The 18,789-nt window shown below is 44.2% G+C and overlaps 2 protein-coding genes and 1 gene segment (V, D, J or C); 1 reads left to right on the top strand and 2 right to left on the bottom strand.

Annotated features, from left to right (window-relative positions):
• LOC102158332 overlaps nucleotides 1-18,789 on the bottom strand; it is a 247,703-nt gene that overhangs the window by 111,734 nt on the left and 117,180 nt on the right.
• LOC100152327 (immunoglobulin lambda-like polypeptide 5) overlaps nucleotides 1-18,789 on the bottom strand; it is a gene marked incomplete in the record, with an annotated part of 201,278 nt that overhangs the window by 105,500 nt on the left and 76,989 nt on the right.
• On the top strand, nucleotides 7,888-13,071 carry LOC110256677 (zinc finger protein 280A-like). Its single transcript, XM_021072954.1, has 2 exons — nucleotides 7,888-8,192; nucleotides 11,337-13,071. Exon 2 carries the CDS (start codon nucleotides 11,401-11,403, stop codon nucleotides 13,069-13,071), a length of 1,671 nt encoding a protein of 556 aa, XP_020928613.1. The 5' UTR covers nucleotides 7,888-8,192; nucleotides 11,337-11,400.

Genomic DNA, 18,789 nt, shown 5'->3' with positions numbered 1-18,789 from the left:
TATGACAAGTGCTGTTATAGGAAAAAGAGACTGGGAGACAGACAGAGGAAAGACCATGTGAGGACATGGTAAGAGGGTGGCCATCTGCACACCCAGGAGAGAGACCTCAGAAGAAATAAACCCTCATGACTGTGTGATCTTGAACCTGTAGCCACCAGACTGGTGAGAGTATAAATTTATGTTGTTGGAGCCCTCCAGTCCTTTTTTTTTTTTTTTTTTTTTTTTTTTTTTTTTTTTTTGCAGCCCTTTCAACTTAATACATAACGTTTACTGAAATCATTCAAGACATTTGAGAAACTCTGGTGGTCGCTTTTCTCCTGGACAGCCAGCTTAATCCAGCAGCTGGAGGTGGAAGGGGGAAAACAGTTTAATGCGTAGAATTTGTTTTCTACAACAGTGCACTGATGGGTGGTGATAATAGTAATGTGGAGGTGGTAGTAATAATAAGTGAGGGGACTCTTCCTCCCGCTCCCAGTGTCTGTGCTAGGAGCTATTTGCTTTCCTATAATAAAGATTTTGCTTAGAGTTCCCACTGTGGCACAGCAGAAATGAATCCAACTAGTAACCATGAGGTTATGGGTTTGATCCCTGGTCAAGCTCAGTGGGTAAAGGATCCGGTGTTGCTGTGAGCTGTGGTGTAGTTCACAGATGCGGCTCAGATCCTATGTTGCTGTGGCTGTGGTGTAGGCTGTCAGCTGTAGCTTTGATTAGACCCCTAGCCTGGGAACCTCCATATGCCTCAGCTGTGCCCCTAAAAAGCAAAAAAAAAAAAAAAAAAAAAAAAAAAGAATTTTGATTGCTTGAAAAATTAATTAATTAATTAACTAATTAATAATAATAAGTGAATACTGACGATAACGAGCACAGCTGTATAAGTTCTCTATAGCTACAAAATAAGTAATCCCAAAATGTAGGGGCTTAAAACAACAATAAATATTCCCCATTTCATAGTCACTGTGGCTTAGCCCCGCATCCTGGCTCAGAGTCTCTTAGGAAGGTAGACTCAAAATGTTGGCTTATTCATCTGAAGACTTGACAGACTTGACTGGTTCTGGAGAATCCTCTTCTGAGATAGTGCTTCCCTGGTGACTGGAGCCCTCAGCACCTCACCACATGGCATTCCCATGGTGTGGCAGCTGGCTGGCTTTCACCAGCATGGGTGTCTCCAGAGAGCAAGGCAGAACGTCTTTTATGACCCAGTCTTGGAAACTACACACTTACTCCACAGTATCCTGCTGGTGCCCTGTTCCTTGTGAGAGGGCACAACACAAGGGTGTAACTACCAGGGCGCAGGGATCGATGGGACCATCTTGAAGGCTGGGGTTTGCAATAGCACACAATTATGCGCATGCATTGGTTCATTTAATAGTCATAACACTTCAAGGATGTTATTACCCATTACCATTTACCTCTGTGCTCCAGAACTTGGCATCACGTCTGGCAGAACCTGGACACTTGAGACTTTGTCAAAAGAGAGATGTGCCTGAAGAATTAAGAGCTCAGGGACTATAAGTCCCATAGCCTAGGTTCAGATTTTTGATGCTAATTTTTTTTTCTTTTTTCTTTTAGGGCCGCACCCACGGCACATGGACGTTCTCGGGCTAGGGGTTGAATCAGAGCTGCAGCTGCAGCTGCCAGCCTGCACCAGAGCCACAGCAACGCCAGATCCAAGCCTCATCTGTGACCTACACCACAGCTCATGGCAACTCTGGATCCTTAACCCACTGAGTGAGGCCAGGGATTGAACCCACATCCTCATGGATACTAGTCGGATTCATTTCCACTGAGCCACGATGGGAACTCCCTCTTCAGTACTAATTATTTTGTGATTGTGAGCAAGTTTCCTAACTTCTGTGTTAAAAAAAAAAAAAACACCTCTACTATGGATATAACTATTCATATATATAGTATCTATATATAGATAGGATTTAGTGGCATTGAGAGCCACCTTTGGAAAAGCCTTAGAACCTTTTCTAACAGAAACGTACAACCAGAAGACACAGGAAACCAGAGGCCCTGTCACTGATTATTTCTAATCTCCTGAGATAAACCTCTCCCAGAGAGAGAAGAGGGAAAAGCTTGGAGAACAAAGGGAGAACCAAGATCTCTTGCAGTGATGGAGGAAGGAATGGAGGCTGGCTACCTTGATTAGTGTCCTCACGAGCTGCTGTGCCTCCCTGGCCACACCGTAAGGTGGAGCCCACTTTTCACACAGCCCTGGTCTGCATGTCAGGAAGCACCAACCTGTGGTCCTGAGGGCCTGATCTCCTGGGTACAAAGTTCTTAGGTGATCAGAGATACCGAGCCCTTTGTGGGTAATCAGGCTGACCACATAACCCCTGCACTGTCATGACCAAAAGTCCCAGAGAGTTGCCTCCTTGACCACAGCACTGGGCCTGAGCTGGTTCCTCTGGGCCATGGGGGTGTCCATGGAAGAAAGATGGGGACAGGTCATTTCTTGGGCCAGGCTGACTACCCAGAAGCATCCTTATGTTGGCTTCTTAGAGGCAGTTCCTGTGGGACGTTCCTCTGTCTCTGACCCCAGGGAGCCCTGTGGCCAAGGCTTGTATCATGGTGGCTCCAGGAAGTGGAGAGAACTGAGCAACGACATACCTTCTTCCTAGCGCCTCCTCTACTCATGTTCCTTTCCTGGCTACCCGCCCAAATTTCTTCTGATGAGCTGGTCTTTTTGCAACCTAACATGCGTCCTCCTCCCCAGAAACCTTGCAAAATAGCTTGGACTTCTGTCCCCTGCTTCTTCCTAACTAAACACATTAAGGTCTTTTTGCACATTGGGTGATTAGCTTCTGCTCTACAGCTATAGTGTATTTTTCTTCCTTTTCTTGGCTGTAGCTGGTAGCTAAAATACAGGTACTGCCCTTCACAGCTGGGGTGGCATGAGAATGGAACTCCCTCTGTCCTCAGGGTTCTGTCCTTCACAGCCTAGGAGAGTAATGAAAAGAGCCAAGTCCAGAGAGAAAGCTGAATGGGGACCCCATAGCAACAGTGGTTTGCAGGGAGTTGTCCAAAGGAGGGCAGGCTGCTTCCTGGAAAGTCAGGGTGGATGGGCTTCTGTTTAATGGCTAGGAGTCACCTGGGAGCTGAGGTTTCACCTGCTCACCTCCTATCTGTCTCTGAAGTGAGCCCTCTCTGTGGGTGCCTAATCCAAAGAGTGCGTTAGTGTGCTGGGGTGACCATAACAAAAATACAACAGACTGGGGGTGGGGGTGGGTGCAGTGATTAAACAACAGGAGAGTTTTCTCATGGTTTTGGAGGCTAGAAGTCCAAGACGGTCATGTTGGTAGAGTGGTTTCTCCTGAGGCCTCGCTCCTTGGCGTGCAGGCAGCTGCATTTTTGTTGTTTGTTTTTTTGTTTTGCTTTGCTTTGTTTTGTGTTGTTTGGCCAAAGCATGCAGCAGCTTGATGTGGGGTCTCAGTTTCCAGAGGAGGGATTGAACCCAGGTGCCAGCAGTGAAAGTGCCAAGTCCTAACCACTAGACAGGGAGCTCCCTGGATGGCTATGTTCTTGTTGTGTCTTCCTGTTGCTCTGTGTTCGAGTATCCCTGTTGTCTTCCTCTCTCTTTTTTTGGCTGCACCTGTGGCATGCAGAAGTTCCCAGGCCAGGGATGGAACCCTCACCACAGCAGTGACAACATGGATCTTTAACCTGCTAAGCCACCAGGGAACTCAGCCTGTCCAGAGTGTCCAAATTCCCTCACCTTATACAGAGACCAATCAGATTGGTTTAGGGCCCACCCTAGTGACCTCATTTTAACTTAATCACCTCTTTAAAGGTCTTATCTCCAGACTTGTGGTTGCCCAGGGGAGGGGGAGGGAGTGGCATAGACTGAGAATTTGGGTTAATAGATGCAAACTATTGCCTTTGGAATGGATAAGCAATGACATCCTGCTGTGTAGCACTGGGAACTATATCTAGTCACTTATGATGGAGCAGGATAATGTGAGAAAGAAGAATATATGTATGTATGTGTGACTGAGTCACCTTGCTGTGCAGTAGAAAATTGACAGAGCACTGTAAACCAGCTAAAATGGAAAAAATAAAAATCATTATAAAACAAACAAACAAAATTGAATGATAAAGGTCTTGCCTCCAAATATATTACATTCTGAGGTGCTAGGGGTTAGAACTTCAACATAGAGATTTTGGAGGACAAGTTACACACACAACAGGGAGGATGGTGAGGCTGATTCTCCTGGTGATGGCTGTGCAGGGGATTCATCATCTGAGGCAGGGGATTTTCACCCTGCCTGCTCCTTAGAAATATCTGGAACCTCTCATCATGCAGAAACCCTGGTCCTATTCTTGGAAATACTGATTCTGTTGGCTTGGAGTAAGATCAGCAGAATCAACCAGGACATTAGTATTTCTCTAAAGATCCCTAAATCCTACTGTTCAATATTGGTCTGTGGCCAAGTAGCATGGACATCATCTGGGAGCCTGTGAGAAATTTGGACTCTCAGGCTCCATGAGAACAACTGGACCAGAATGTGCATTTTCACAAGACCCATAGGTGATTTTCTTAGATTCAATGAGGCTTCATAAGCACAGCCCAGGTGATTCAAAAATGCAGCCCCAGGAGTTCCTGTTTGTGATGCAGTAGAAATGAACCTGATTAGTAACCATGAGATGTGGGTTTGATCCTTGGCCTTGCTCAATGGGTTAAGGATCTGGCATTGCTGTGAGCTGTGGTATAGGTCACAGACTTGGCTTGGATCCCACGTTGCTGTGGCTGTGGCTGTGGCTATGGCTCTGATTTGACCCCTAGCTTGGGAACTTCCACATGCTACAGGTTTGGCTCTGAAAAAAAAGTGAAGCCCCAACTGAGAAGTTTGGATACATATGTCTGGGTTTGCTTACACACCCCAGCTTACCTTAACATTGCAGGACATCCAGAAGTCCCTGAAAAGGAGGTGACGGTACTGGAATCCCTGAGGGGGAGAAGCAAGCTCTGATTGCTTGTTGTGTCACCAAAAACACGCTTGTCCCAAGGCGGTGCTCAGGGTAAGCGTCGAAGGAAAAATGAGTTCCTGACCCCTAACCAACCCTTAGGCTTCCTTTGAAAGAGTGAACTCACAGGTATTTTAATCATAGGTGAGATCAGTGCTTCCCAAAGTACTAGAAGTTTATACACCCTGGGCTCCCCTCGTTTCAGTTTCAAATGGGGCAAACTTTGAACATTCAGATTCCCAGGCCTCTCCCCCGGCAATTTAACTTTCCCAAGTGTGGGATGCAGTCTTGGAATCTGTATACTTAACAATGCCCCAGGTGATTCTCAAGATCTGAGCCATCTTTAGAAGCGTAGATCTAAATTACAAGTGGTCAAAATTTTCCTTTTCCCCTAAGTGTTTGCAACATTTTAAATTGACATCCAACTTAAAACTTTTATCCTAAGTGAAATACTGCGAAGGATATAGTTTTGGGGACATAGTAAAAGTAGACCCTTGAGGAGTTCCCATGGTGACTCAGTGGTAGTGAACCCTACTAGTACCCACGAGGATGCGGGTTCAATCCCTGGCCCTGTTCAGTGGGTTAAGGATCTGGCATTGCTGTGAGCTGTGGTGTAGGTTGCAGACATGGCTCGGATCCCTTGTTGCTATGGCTGTGGCATAGGCCAGCAGCTGCAGCTCAATTTGACCTCTAGCCTGGGGACTTACATATGCCATGGGTGTGGCCCTAAAAAGCAAAAAAAAAAAAAAAAAAAACCTTTGAGGAGTTCCCTGGTGGCTTAGCTGGCTAAGAATCCAGCATTGTCACTGCTATGGTGCAGAGTTCCCTGGCCCAGGAACTGCCTCATGCTTCAGTTTTGGCCAGCCCCCAAAATATACCCTCTAATTAAAACTGTTAATATCACACTTTTTTTTTTTTTTTTGTCTTTTTTCCTTTTCTAGGGCTGTTCCCACAGCATATGGAGGTTCCCAGGATAGGGGTTGAGTCAGAGCTGTAGTTGCCAGCCTACGCCAGAGCCACAGCAACGCAGGATCCGAGCCATGTCTTCAACCTACACCACAGCTCAGGGCAATGCCGGATCCTTAACCCACTGAGCAAGGCCAGGGATTGAATCTGCAACCTCATTGTTCCTAGTTGGATTCATTAACCACTGCACCACAACAGAAACTCCTAATATCACTCTTTTAAATGTATCCAAAAGAATGTAAATAGCCTAGGTTTTTTTTTTTAAGATTTTATTGAAGTATTGTGGGTTTACAATGTTGTGTAGCATAGAGTTTTGATACTTACCATCATTGTTTAAAAACATATTAAAAATGACCTCCTTCAGAATTCCTGTCATGGCTCAGTGGTAATGAACCCAACTAGTATCCATGAGGATGCAGGTTTGATCCCTGGCTTTGCTCAGTGGGTTGAGGATCTGGCATTGCTGTGGCTATGGTGTAGACTGGTAGCTATAGCTCTGATTAGACCCTTAGTCTGGGAACTTCTATGTGCCTTGGACACAGCCCTAAACAGCCAAAAACAACAACAGCAACAACAAAAAACTCTTTCTAGGAGTTCTCACTGTAGCACAGTGGGTTAAGGATCCAGTATTGTCGAAGCTCTGGTGTAGCTCACAGCAGCAGTTGGATTCTATTCCTGGCCTGGGAACTTCTTTATGCCGTGGGTGTAGCCAACAAAAGAAAAAAAAAAAAGCTCCTTCTAATGGTCAGATCATTTATGCTTATTTTTACAGCTTCGTTGAGATATAATTGACACACATTGTGTAAATCTAAGGTGGACAACATGTTGATTTGATAAGCAAGGTATTTTTGATGTTATATCAGGTTATGGCACTTTGGCGTGAACTTTATTTCTGTTCCAATTCTGTGACTTAGTGGCCTTAGAAGGTGTGGAAATACAAATGATTCTTTCCTGTGAAGTGTTGTTTGAGGCCCTCCTTTCCCCAAGAATCTGCCTGCAGAGGCTGTAAAGGCAGTGGGAGGGAAAGCTTGAGATTTAATCTAGGTGGTGCCTAGATTATATCTCAAGGGAGAGGGGAGAGCAAGGGTGGAGGAGGAGGGAGGAGGAGAGAAGGAGGAGGGACCAGGCTTTGACCTCTTACCCCAGGAACCAGATTTTAAAAAGAATGCTGGGGGAGGTGGGGGGGAAGGAGTGCCCCCTGCCACCGCCTAGAAAAACCTCCTGGGTTAAGTGTGAAGCTCCACAGGAAGGATCCCACCTGGGCATCCGGACTCTCAAGGGCACTGAGTCTTCAAGTGCAAACAACTTGGGAGTGAGCCCTGCCCCCTGGCAGCCCCCTCCCCCCACCACCTCGCCTCCGGCTGCCCCCTGGGTCTGGAGGAGAGCAGGATTTTGCTCTCTGCAGCTGGAGAATTTCTGGCATTGGAAGAGGACTTCTGCTCTTTCAGATTCCCTACTCAAGCCCGGGATCTGTTGGAATAGCTGTGAAGACCACCTTCCCCTGCCCCTGCCAATTCCCAGTAGCTCACGGTGCAGGTGAATTGGAGATCTGGTGGTGGGACTCTGGAAGCCAGGGAGAGGGATCCCACCAAGGTGACCCAGGAAGACCGCCCCTGGGCCTGATTCCAAAAAGCCCCAGCCACATTCTTCCCTTTCACTGGCAATTTGAATGAAAGGTTTAGGAGGTGAGCAGCCAATCAGAACAAGCTGGTTTAGGAACTTGATTGGATGGTAAAGATTGGATTATAAGGGCTTTAAAAGGGATGAGATCTGACCCAGCCTCCCTGAGAAGGGCTTTCAAGTTCTAGGCCACACCTACAACATTTGGAAGTTCCCAGGCTGGGGGTGGAATTGGAGCTGTACTTGCCAGCCTACGCAGCCACAGTCACAGCAACTCAGGATCCTAGCCACGTTTGTGACCTACACCACAGCTCATGGCAATGCTGAATCTTAACCCACGGAGCAAGGTCAGGGATTGAACCTGCATCCTCATGGATACTAGTGGGGTTTGTAACCTGCTGAGTCATACCAGGAACTCCCACTGAGAAGTGCTTTTGGGGAGCAAGGTAAGAGTTCCACAGACACGGGGATACTGAAAGTGGTGCTGCTGAACCTGAGAGAACTCTCTCTGGGATGTGGAGACAAGGGCACGCCAGCTTCACCACCCCATCTCCTCTTGGGACTCAGAGTGGGGAATTTTGAGCTGCAAAGAATCATTTGGACACACAACTTCGGGAACTGGTGACCTACTGAGTTTGGTATGTTCCATTTTTGTTCTCTGAAGCCATGGGTCTGCACACTTTCTCTGTAAAGGTGCTAGATAGTAATAAGGCATTAAAGGCATGTGGTCTTTTTTGCAATGGCTCTACTCTGCCATCACAGTCAGAAATAGCCACAGGCAACAGCAAGTGATCAGGGCTGTGTTTCCATAAAACTTTATTTGTGGACACTGTGAAGTTTGAGGATTATATAATTTTCACATGTCACAAAATAGTCCTTTGGGTTTTTTTCTCCCAGATTAAAAATATATAAAAAGTTAAATATATTTTTAAATGTTAAAAAAAAACCCTGGAGTTCTCATCGTGGTTCAGTGGTTAACGAACCTGACTAGTATCCATGAGGACGAGGGTTCGATCCTGGTCTTGCTCAGTGAGTTAAGGACCCGGCATTGCTGTGAGCTGTGGTGTAGGCTGTAGATGCAGCTGAGATCTGGCGTTGCTGTGGCTGTGCAGTAGGCCAGCAGCTGTAGCTCCGATTCAACCCTTAGCCTTGTGAAACTCCCTATGCCATGGATGTGGCCCTAAAAAGAAAAAGACGAAAAATAAATAAATAAATAATAATTAAAAACCCCTAACAAATATGAAGACCATTCTTAGCTTGCTGGCTGGGCAAAAAAACAGGGGCAAGCCAATTTGCCAATTCGTGTCTAAACCATTGTCTATATAATGCAACCAGAATCCCATTAGTGACTTGCGAAATAAGTTTAGTAGGCTGTATTCAGAATAAGGAAATAAAATTTTTCATTAAATCTAAGGGGCCATCAACTGTAAGATACCACATTATTTCTGATACCACTATAAAATAAAAAAGAAAATATACTGCCAAACAAACTATGCAATGCTACTGATGAAATACTATCTGATTTCAGAAGTGGTCAAATGTAAACGTTAGCAGTGCGTTAGTGTCAGTGAACCAGGTTAATGACATGGAAGCTATCAGCAAATCTACTGTAGGGAGAGTATTAGCTGTTATAAAACGTTTTTTTCATTAACCCCGTCATGGCCCCCATACTGCCAGATTTTCTCCCTTGCATGATGGTGTTAAATCATCAGGATTTGAATTTCATTAAATGCCTGGAGAATCACTTCTCCTTTTGGCTAAGATCAAGGGTAAATACTTGGAGAGCCTGTAATTAGTGGATTTGGGTCTGTTGTCCAAATAAAGGATCATATTAGTAATAGTTACTATTTATTTATGTAGCAAATACTTAGCATTGACAGTATGCCAGATGTTGCTCTAGAAACAAAAGGATATAGCAGCAAACAAAACACAAATTCCTGCCCTCATGTATGTAGGGTATAGTTGAGTGAGCGAAGAGAGAAAAGAAGCAAGATATATTTTATAATTGTATGTTAGGTAGGTGATAAATACTGTTGAATAATAGCTTTGGAGGTGAACAGGGCATATGAGTTGGGGGAGGTTGTGATCCTTGAAAGTGTAGTCAGGGAAGACTTTCTGGGAGTCGTGGACCTGAGGCAGGCCAAGAGCTGGCATGTGGATACCTGAGAAGGAGCATCCAAGGCAGGAGGAGCAACAGAAATCCTGAGAAAGTGTTGTCCTCCCTTGTTCCGTGAAGGATGGGATCCACAACCCCACTCCTCCTGCGATTACCAAAATCCACAGATGCTCAAGTCCCTGGCATGGCATTTATATATAACCTAAGCAGATCCTCCTGTATGCTTTATATCATCTCTAGATCCCTTGTAATACCTATTACAATGTTGATGCTGTGTAAATAGTTGTAAGTACAATGTAAATTCAGTGTATATTGTTGCCAGCATGAGGCAAATTCAAGTTTTGCCTTTAGGAACTTCCTGGAGTTTAATTAATTAATTAATTAATTAATTTTGCTACTTTAGGGCTGCACCTCGGGCATATGGAAGTTCCCAGGCTAGGGGCCTAATCGGAGCTGTAGCCACCAGCCTATGCCACAGCCACAGCAATTCAGGATCCAAGCTGTGAATTCAACCTACACCACAGCTCAGGGAAACACCAGATCCTTAATCCACAGAGCGAGGCCAGGGATTGAACCTGCCTCCTCATGGGTCCTAGTCGGGTTCGTTAACCACTGAGCCACAAAGGGAACTCCCCTTCCTTGAGTTTAAAAAAAATTTTTTTTTTTTTATTTAATCCGTGGACAGGGTCTAGCATCTTCTGGACTTAAATTTAAAATGATCATGTTACTTTACTGGGTTTGAACCTATTTTCTCATGTGTAAAAGAAGGATGTGAATAGTTACCTCAGTGTTTCAGGAGATGATTAAATAAGGCAATAGTTATCTTTTGAAATAAATACAATAGTTTTCCCTTAACCATGGGGTATGCATCCTAAGACCCTCAGTGGATGTCTGTAACTTCATATAGTGGGAAACCCTACAAACACAATGTTTTTTCCTCTACAAAGCTACCTAGGATACAGTTTAATTTATAAACTAGGCATAGTAAGAAATTAAAAATGGTAACAATAAAACAGAACAATTAGAACACTATATTGTAATAAAAGTTATGTGAATGTGGTTTCTATGACAAAAACATTACTAATTTAATGGTTTTTCCACCTCGACTAAGCACTTAACATGCACTGTGGCTGACACTTTTGCAGTAGGAGGTGTGACAACACAACCAGCATGCATTTCTTTTTCCTTTTTCACAATTTTGCAGATAGAAGATTCTTTCCTTACAAGTTGAGGACTTTTACCTTTTCACTTTAAAGGAAACACTTTCTGAATTCTCTTTGAGATTATCTGAATTGCCAGCATCACTCCGCTGGTGCTTTGGGGCCATTATTCAGTAAAATCAGGGTGCCTTGGACACCTACGATACCTCAACAGTCAATCTGATAACTGAGTGACTAGTTGACTAACAGGTGGAATGTGTGGGTCTAAGGGGTGATTCCCAGGGTGATGGAATTTCATGCACTACTGCTCCACCTCCCAGGTGGAGTAGTAGTGCATGAAATTCCATCACCTCCGCTCAGAATGGCATGCCGTGTAAAACTTAGGAGTTATTTATTTCTGGAATTTTCCATTGAATATTTTTGGTCAACAACCAAGGGTTAGCAGTAAAGGAAACCTCGGATAAAGGGAGACGGCTGTACTGATCATGTTCTGTGGTCACTCTTAGGTGGCAGTTTACCAAAAGAAAGCACTGGAAGAAAGGATCACTTCAAGCCAAAGGTAATTGTGAAATGGCACATCTCTTCCCGTGTGAGGAAGCACAAGCGCCAGAACCACTGGAGAAGACCATCAGAGGGTCCAAACCCAGGGATGATGACAATGCAGAAGTGACCTTTGTCAGAATGGAGGGAGTCAGTGAGGATGCTGAAATCCTCTTTGTCAGGGTGATTTCAAATTCAAAGCCAGTCATCTCAAACATTTTGAACAGAGTGACCACAGACTTACCTTCAAAAAGAAAGAAAAGCCATGTGGGGCGAGCTCCTGCCTGCGCATTGCAGCCGGCAAATGGGGCATCAATGGCAGCGGCTGTCTCACCAGCTTCTCAATCTGAATGGGGAGAAATAGCTGGTCCTGCTATGTTCAAGCCTTCATCCAAATCGGATTCTAAAACTAGCTCCCTGCAAGTGGTGCTTCACAGTTCCTCAGATTTGCTCTCTCCATGGCCTCACTGTCTCCCTGGAGTTGCACTCCCGGTAGGAGGCCTGGATGAAAGTCCTCAAGATTCAAAGCGATGTCCCACTTCAGAAGTAAATATGAATGGTGGGGACCCCAAAAGACCTAAACTCAGTGATGGCATCCCAGGGGGACATTCTTCAGTGGTGGCCTCTTCAGGTATGTCTCCTACAAAGAATGTGAGTACAGCCTTGAAAGGTGTCCTGTCATCCAGCCATATTCGGAATGGAGTGGCATTTCCAGGGGCTCATACAGGTGACCAGATACATCTCAATCCCATACATCCAGACAGAGTGGGTAGCTTGGAAAGGCTGGAAAAAGCAGACTTTTCAAGGCCAGCAAGTCAAAACAAGACTGCTGATTCCAAGAAAGAAAATCTGATCATGTTACTTGATGATTTTTACTATGGACAGCATACAGGAGACAGGCAGCCAGAACAGAAGACACACACAGCCTTTAAATGCCTCAGCTGCTTGAAAGTTCTAAAAAATGTCAAGTTTATAACCCATGTGAGAAACCATTTGGAACTTGAGAAGCAGAGGGGTGACAGCTGGGAAATCCACACCACCTGCCAGCACTGCCACCGTCAGTTTCCCACTCCCTTCCAGCTGCAGTGTCACATTGAAAGTGTCCATGCTTCCCAGGGACCCTCCCCAGTCTGTAAAATCTGTGAATTGTCTTTCGAAACAGATCAGGTTCTCTTAGAACACATGAAGGACAATCATAAGCCTGGCGAAATGCCCTATGTTTGCCAGGTTTGCAATTACAGATCATCAGCCTTTGCCGATGTGGAAACACATTTCAGGACGTGCCATGAAAACACGAAGACTTTGCTCTGTCTGTTTTGCCTCAGAATTTTCAAAGCGGCAACATCCTATGTGAATCATGCTTGGAACCACTGGAACAAGAGGGTCTTTCAGTGTTCCAAGTGCCGGCTACAGTTTCTGACTTTGAAAGAGAAAAGCGAGCACCAGACCAAAAATCACCAGACATTTAAAAAGCCAGAGCAATTGGCAGGGCTACCTCCAGGAACAGAGGTCAGGATCCGGACTTCAGCTCATTTGGGACCAAGAGGGGCAGCACCCGCCATTGAGAGCAAAAGTCACCCCTGTCACCTGAAAAAGCTAAAGGGGATCGCTACGGACACAAAATTGTCCAGACATGTTGCAGAGAGGGTTCTGTCTAAAAATGTTCTCCCCACCTCCAGGGATTCTGAAAGGCTGAATTGAGGCTAGGCCATCTGCACTTCTTGGCTAGGAAATGCCAGGAAGCACTGTCAGCCACCACCAGGTATTACAGTGACTGAGCTCATACCTGCTTTATCCCTCTACTATCCAGTAATCTCCTTCCCGGTCACCCTCCCCTCCCTCAAGTAATGGCTCCTCTGACACCTACCATGAGGGTATTTTTATACTTTAAATAAATGCAATCACAATAGGATTTTTTTTTTTTTTTTGGCCTGTTTTCCTTTAAATAAGTGGGATGCATTCTCAGTTGTGTGTAGCTGAAGTACTCTCTTGCCAGGAATGGAACCCTCACCATAGCAGTGACAATGCCAGATCCTTAATCTCTAGGCCACCAGGAACTGAAGAAGCACATTCTTTTTTATGGCTGGGTAGAGTTCTCTTGAAAGAATATGGCACAGTTTTATACATCCATTCTACTGTTCTTGGACTTTGAGGCTTATAATTTTGCTATTTTGAATAAAGCTGCTATGAATGTCTAGATAACAGTATAGAGATGAGAAGTTCTAGAACCACATAGATTTAGCTTTTTAGGGTAGATACTGCCAAATGCCTTTTCAAAGTGATTGAAACAATTTGCAGTTCCACCAATATTTGGAATTCCATTTCTACAGATCCAGCACTTGTAACTGTCAGTCCTTTTCATCATGTGACCAAGCAGGACCCTACAGCGTCTTCCCGGGGAACGAGCCCCTCACCCCACCCCCCAACCGTGTTCCCTGCCTTGTGCTTGTGGAAAAACTTTAACCTCTGAGACCTCCCCTGAGTTCCAAAGAGCAAATTTATTCAGAGAAGTGAGAAAATGCAGAAACAAAACAGTCAAGCAAGACAAAACAATAATAACCATAAAACAAAGTAAAGGAACTTTAGTTCCCCCTCAAGGGCTAGAGATAATATCCTGAGCCATAATATCCTTGAGTTGTTTTGCTGATGCTAAAACCCCCACCAGATGAAAGAAGTTAACTGTATACTGCCCGCCAGCAAGTAGACCCCAGATTGGTTGAAACCAGAAGGTTGATGAAATTGACGCCTGAAATACAACCTGCTAACTTTACCACCAACCAATCATAAGAAATGCGCATGAGCTGATTACAAATTCTGCCACCTTCTCTCTCATAATATCTTTAAAAACCCGACCTAGCCACTAGGGTCTTTGGAACATGACCTGCCTGTTCTTGTTTGGTCCAATTTTGGATGCCTTACAATAAATGCTGTACTTTCCTTCACCACAGCATGCTGTCAGTAGATCAGCTTTGCTGCACTTGGGCTGGTGAACTCAAATTTGGCTCAGTAACAATCATTGTCATTCTCTTGAAGTTGTAGTGGTATCACATTTTAGTTTCATTTTCATTTCCCAATGAGTAATGATCTTGAGGATATTTTTTTCATATGCTTTTGGCCACCTGAATATTTTTTCTCTTTTATCAAATGCCTATTTAAGTCTTGATTCCACATACGAAAGTTCCCAGGCTAGGGGTTGAATTGGAGCTACAGCTTCTGGCCTATGCCACAGCCACAGCAACTTGGGATCCTAGCACACATCTGCGACCTACACCATAGCTCATGGCAACGCCGGATCCTTAACCCACTGAGCGAGGCCAGGGATTGAATCCACATCCTCATGGATCCTAGTCGGGTTCATTAACCGCTAAAGCCACGAAGGAAACTCCCAACCCCATATCTAAAACAAACAAATAAAAAAACTGACTCAGAGTTCCCGTGGTGGCACAGCAGTTAATGAATCCAACTAGGAACCATGAGGTTGCAGGTTTGATCCCTGGCCTTGCTCAGTGGGTTAAGGATCTGGCGTTGCCATGAGCTGTGGTGTGGGTTGCAGACGCAGCTTGGATCCTGCGTTGCTGTGGCTCTGGTGTAGGCCGGTGGCTACAGCTCCGATTAGACCCCTAGCCTGGGAACCTCCACATGCCGTGGGAGCAGCCCAAGAAATGGCAAAAAAGACAAAACAAAACAAAACAAAAACCAACTCAATTGAGAAGGGCATAAAGGGAGTTTTGGGGCACAGAAAATGTCCCATATCTTGACCTGGATGGTGGTTTCCTAGGTGTACATATGGAGTTCCCGTCGTGGCGCAGTGGTTAACGAATCCGACTAGGAACCATGAGGTTGCGGGTTCGGTCCCTGCCCTTGCCCAGTGGGTTGATGATCCGGCGTTGCCGTGAGCTGTGGTGTAGGTTGCAGACGCGGCTCGGATCCCGTGTTGCTGTGGCTCTGGCGTAGGCCGGTGGCTACAGCTCCTATTCGACCCCTAGCCTGGAAACCTCCATATGCCACGGGAGCGGCCCAAGAAATAGTAACAACAACAACAACAACAACAAGATAAAAAAAATAAAAAGAAAAAGAACCTAGATGTACATATGTATTAAGGCTGGTGCTTCATGGAGTGTTGTATTTAAGAGATAGTCTGCTGAGGACATAAAAGATTCCTCCTGTTTTCTTTTGGGAATTTTACTGTTTGGCCTTTCACATTTAGGTCTGATCTATCTCAAATTTATTTTATTTTATTTTACTTTATTTTATATTTTTGTCACTCCTGGGGCATGCGTAATTTCCCAAGCCAGGATGGAACCCAGCTGCAGCAGTGACAGTACGGATCCTTAACCTGCTGTCCCACAAGGGAACTCCTCAGATAGCTGGTGAAACATTACTTCTGGGTGTGTCTGGGAGGGGAGAGTGTTTCCAGAAGAGAAGCCTCCCCAATGTAGATGGGCATCATCAGATCCAATCCCCAGCAGGCTGAGAGCCCTAAGAGATCAAAGGAAGGGACAGCCATTGCTCCTTCCTTGGACATCAGAGCTCCTGGTTCTTGGACCTTCAGACTTGCACTGAATTATAATCTGGCTTTCCCAGTTCCTAGCTCTTACAGATGCATATTGTGGGACACAATGTAAGCCAATTCCCATGACAAATTCTCATGTGTCTCGCTCTATATCCTGTTCATTCTGTTTCTTGGAAACAGATACCTGGGAGTTTAAGTTCTCCAGCTTTGGTATTCAAGACTGTCTTGGCTATTCCAGGTGTTATGTTGAATTGAAGTGGTTAGGGTGGATGTTTTTGTCTTGTTCTCCAGCTTGTGTACAATAGTTCATCAGTTGTGAAGTTAGCTATAGGGCTTTTTGTAACTACCGAGTGATTTCAGGGAAATTGTGCTACAAATCAATAACAGAAAGATAACTGAGGGGGAAAAAACACAAAGTTTGGAAATGAAGCAGTATAATTCCAAACAGGGATGGTTCTAGAATAAGGGTTACCAGGAACCCAAAGTGCAAAAGTGCCAACCCTGCAGTTTTGCCAAGCTTCTTTATTGCTGTGGTCCAGGCTCACCCTAGTCTTGGTTGTGGTTTTAAATAACTTGGAGCTCCTATGAGAAATCACTATAAAAAAAAAAAACAACATTTGGAACAGAATGACATTGAAAACAGCAAAATTTATGAGACAGAACTAAAGCAGTTCTTAGAAGAAATGCCTATGTTTAAGTGCATTATGTTTAAAAAGACGAAAGGCTGGCAAAACAATGATCTAAGTGCTGTTTACAGAAGTTTCTGCGGTGATGGAAATGTTCTCTATCTGCTCTGTTCAATATGCCCCAGATGACTGTGGAGCTGATGAAATGTACCAAGTATGACTGAAGTATCAAATTTTACTTAATTTGGTTAATTCAAAATTAAGATGTAAAGCTAGAAGAAACAGATCTTCCTTGTAAAGGAATTCCAGTTAATTCATGGACTCAATCATTGGTGTATTTCATTGATACTCTCTTTCAGTGACATTCTATGTCCTCCCTAAGGGTAGGTTGGGTTTAGTGACATGTCACACAAGGATAGGATATGGTAGGGGGAGAAAAGTAACTTTATTGTGGGGGAACCAGTGGTAGATCATATGATAGTATGGATCCCTGGTGAGAAGTTAAGAAGGATGCATTAGCTCTGCAGTATAGTTTTAAAAACCAGTAAACCTCAGTGTAATGGGTGAAAGCACATCAAATTCAAATGGAATCATTCTGACCCTTAAGGACTCCTGAAAATTGTCAACTCATGAAAAACAAGGAAAGTTTTAGAAACTGCTATAGACCAGAGTAAGCTAAGGAAATGCTATGACTCAATGCAATTTGCTCTCCTATATGAGAACCTGGACCAGAAGAAAAGGACATTTGTGGAAAAACTTGTGAAATTTGAATAAAGCTTGGAGCTTGATGGAGTTAATAGTAACTCACTGAAAGATAGTGGAGTAATCGTGAGGCCTAAAGGAGGTCATTTCACATATATACATTTTAGACATTGCAAATATTTTCTCCACATTACATCCTCTTCATTTTGACTGTGGTATACTTCACTGAATGGAAATCTTCAAATGCAAAGGATCAATAGTATTTAAACTGTGTGATTTACCATAATGCAACAAAATGAAAAACTGATAAATAGCTTTAAAAATTCCATAGATTTGGAAAATAAATATATTATTATATATAACACTTAAAAAAGAGAATCAATAGGAAAATTAGGAATATTTGGAATTGAATGATAATGACCATATCATTAAGCAAAAACTGGGGGACACAGATAAGTTGGTTCTTTAGTAAATTAAGGTAAATTTATAGCATTAGATACAAGAGAAGTAAAAGTTACAGGAATTCCTTCGTGGCTCAGTGGGTTAAGGATCTGGCGTTGTCATTGGTATGGCTTGGGTCACTGCTGTGATGCAGGTTTGATCTCTGGCCTGGGAACGTCAACATGCCACAGGCATGCCCCCCCACACCTCCCCCCCCAAAAGAGAGAGAAATAAAAGAGTTACAAGTAAGTGAGTAAAAAAAAAGTTGTAAAGAAGAGCAACAGAACAAACCCACAGAGACAATCAGGAAGTAAATAATGAAGGAAAATGAATGTAATAGAAAAGAAAACAGCATTAGAGTAACAAAACCAAAAAAGGGTTTTCTTAAAAGACTGCTAAGACACATCCAGCAGAACAGCACAACTAAAAAAGATTCTGTAAAGAGCCAGATAATAAATACCTATACTTCAGGCTTTGATAATATAATCTCTGTCAATTAACCAACTTTGTGGCCATAGACAGTAAAGGAACAGGGAAATCCCTAACTTCCCAGGGTCCAATTTTCAGAACTCTAAAAACTGAATTTCATAAAATTTCCATATGTCACAAAATAATATTCTCTTTGTGTTTTTTCCCCAGCTCTTAAATCTCTTGTTGGATTTCCCCCATGGCTCAGCAGGTTAAAGATCCGGTGTTGTCACTTCTGTTGCTCTAACTACAGCTGTGGTGCAGGTTGGAACCCTGGGAAGTTCAGAAAAAAAAAAAAAAAAAAGAAGTAAAGCGCTCACTTTTAGCTCTCTGCAGACTGTACAAAAATAGATGGCAGACTGGATTGGATTGCCCCAAAGACAGGCCTCAAGACCCTGTTGTATGGTCAAGTTCCTTAAGCAAAGAGCAGGCAGCTAGTGCTTTTGTGGTGGAGGGACCACACTGACGACTGGTGGTGAGAACTGGACTTAGGTGGGCAAATGTATCTTCTGATGCCCTGGGAGCCTGCCCTCTGCCCTGAACCCTGGTTGGGTGTGGAATCTTGACAGCCCAAGCTCCTTAAGACTCCGGTCCTTACCAGGCTCAGCCTGATGCAGTCCCTAGATGTTGCCACCAGGGGCGCCAGAGCGCGCATGCGCCCCACTCGGC

This window comes from Sus scrofa, chromosome 14 (assembly GCF_000003025.6).
Source record: "Sus scrofa isolate TJ Tabasco breed Duroc chromosome 14, Sscrofa11.1, whole genome shotgun sequence".
In the NCBI taxonomy this organism is placed as follows: Eukaryota; Metazoa; Chordata; class Mammalia; order Artiodactyla; family Suidae; genus Sus; species Sus scrofa.
This window is presented reverse-complemented; position numbering and strand designations above follow the sequence as displayed.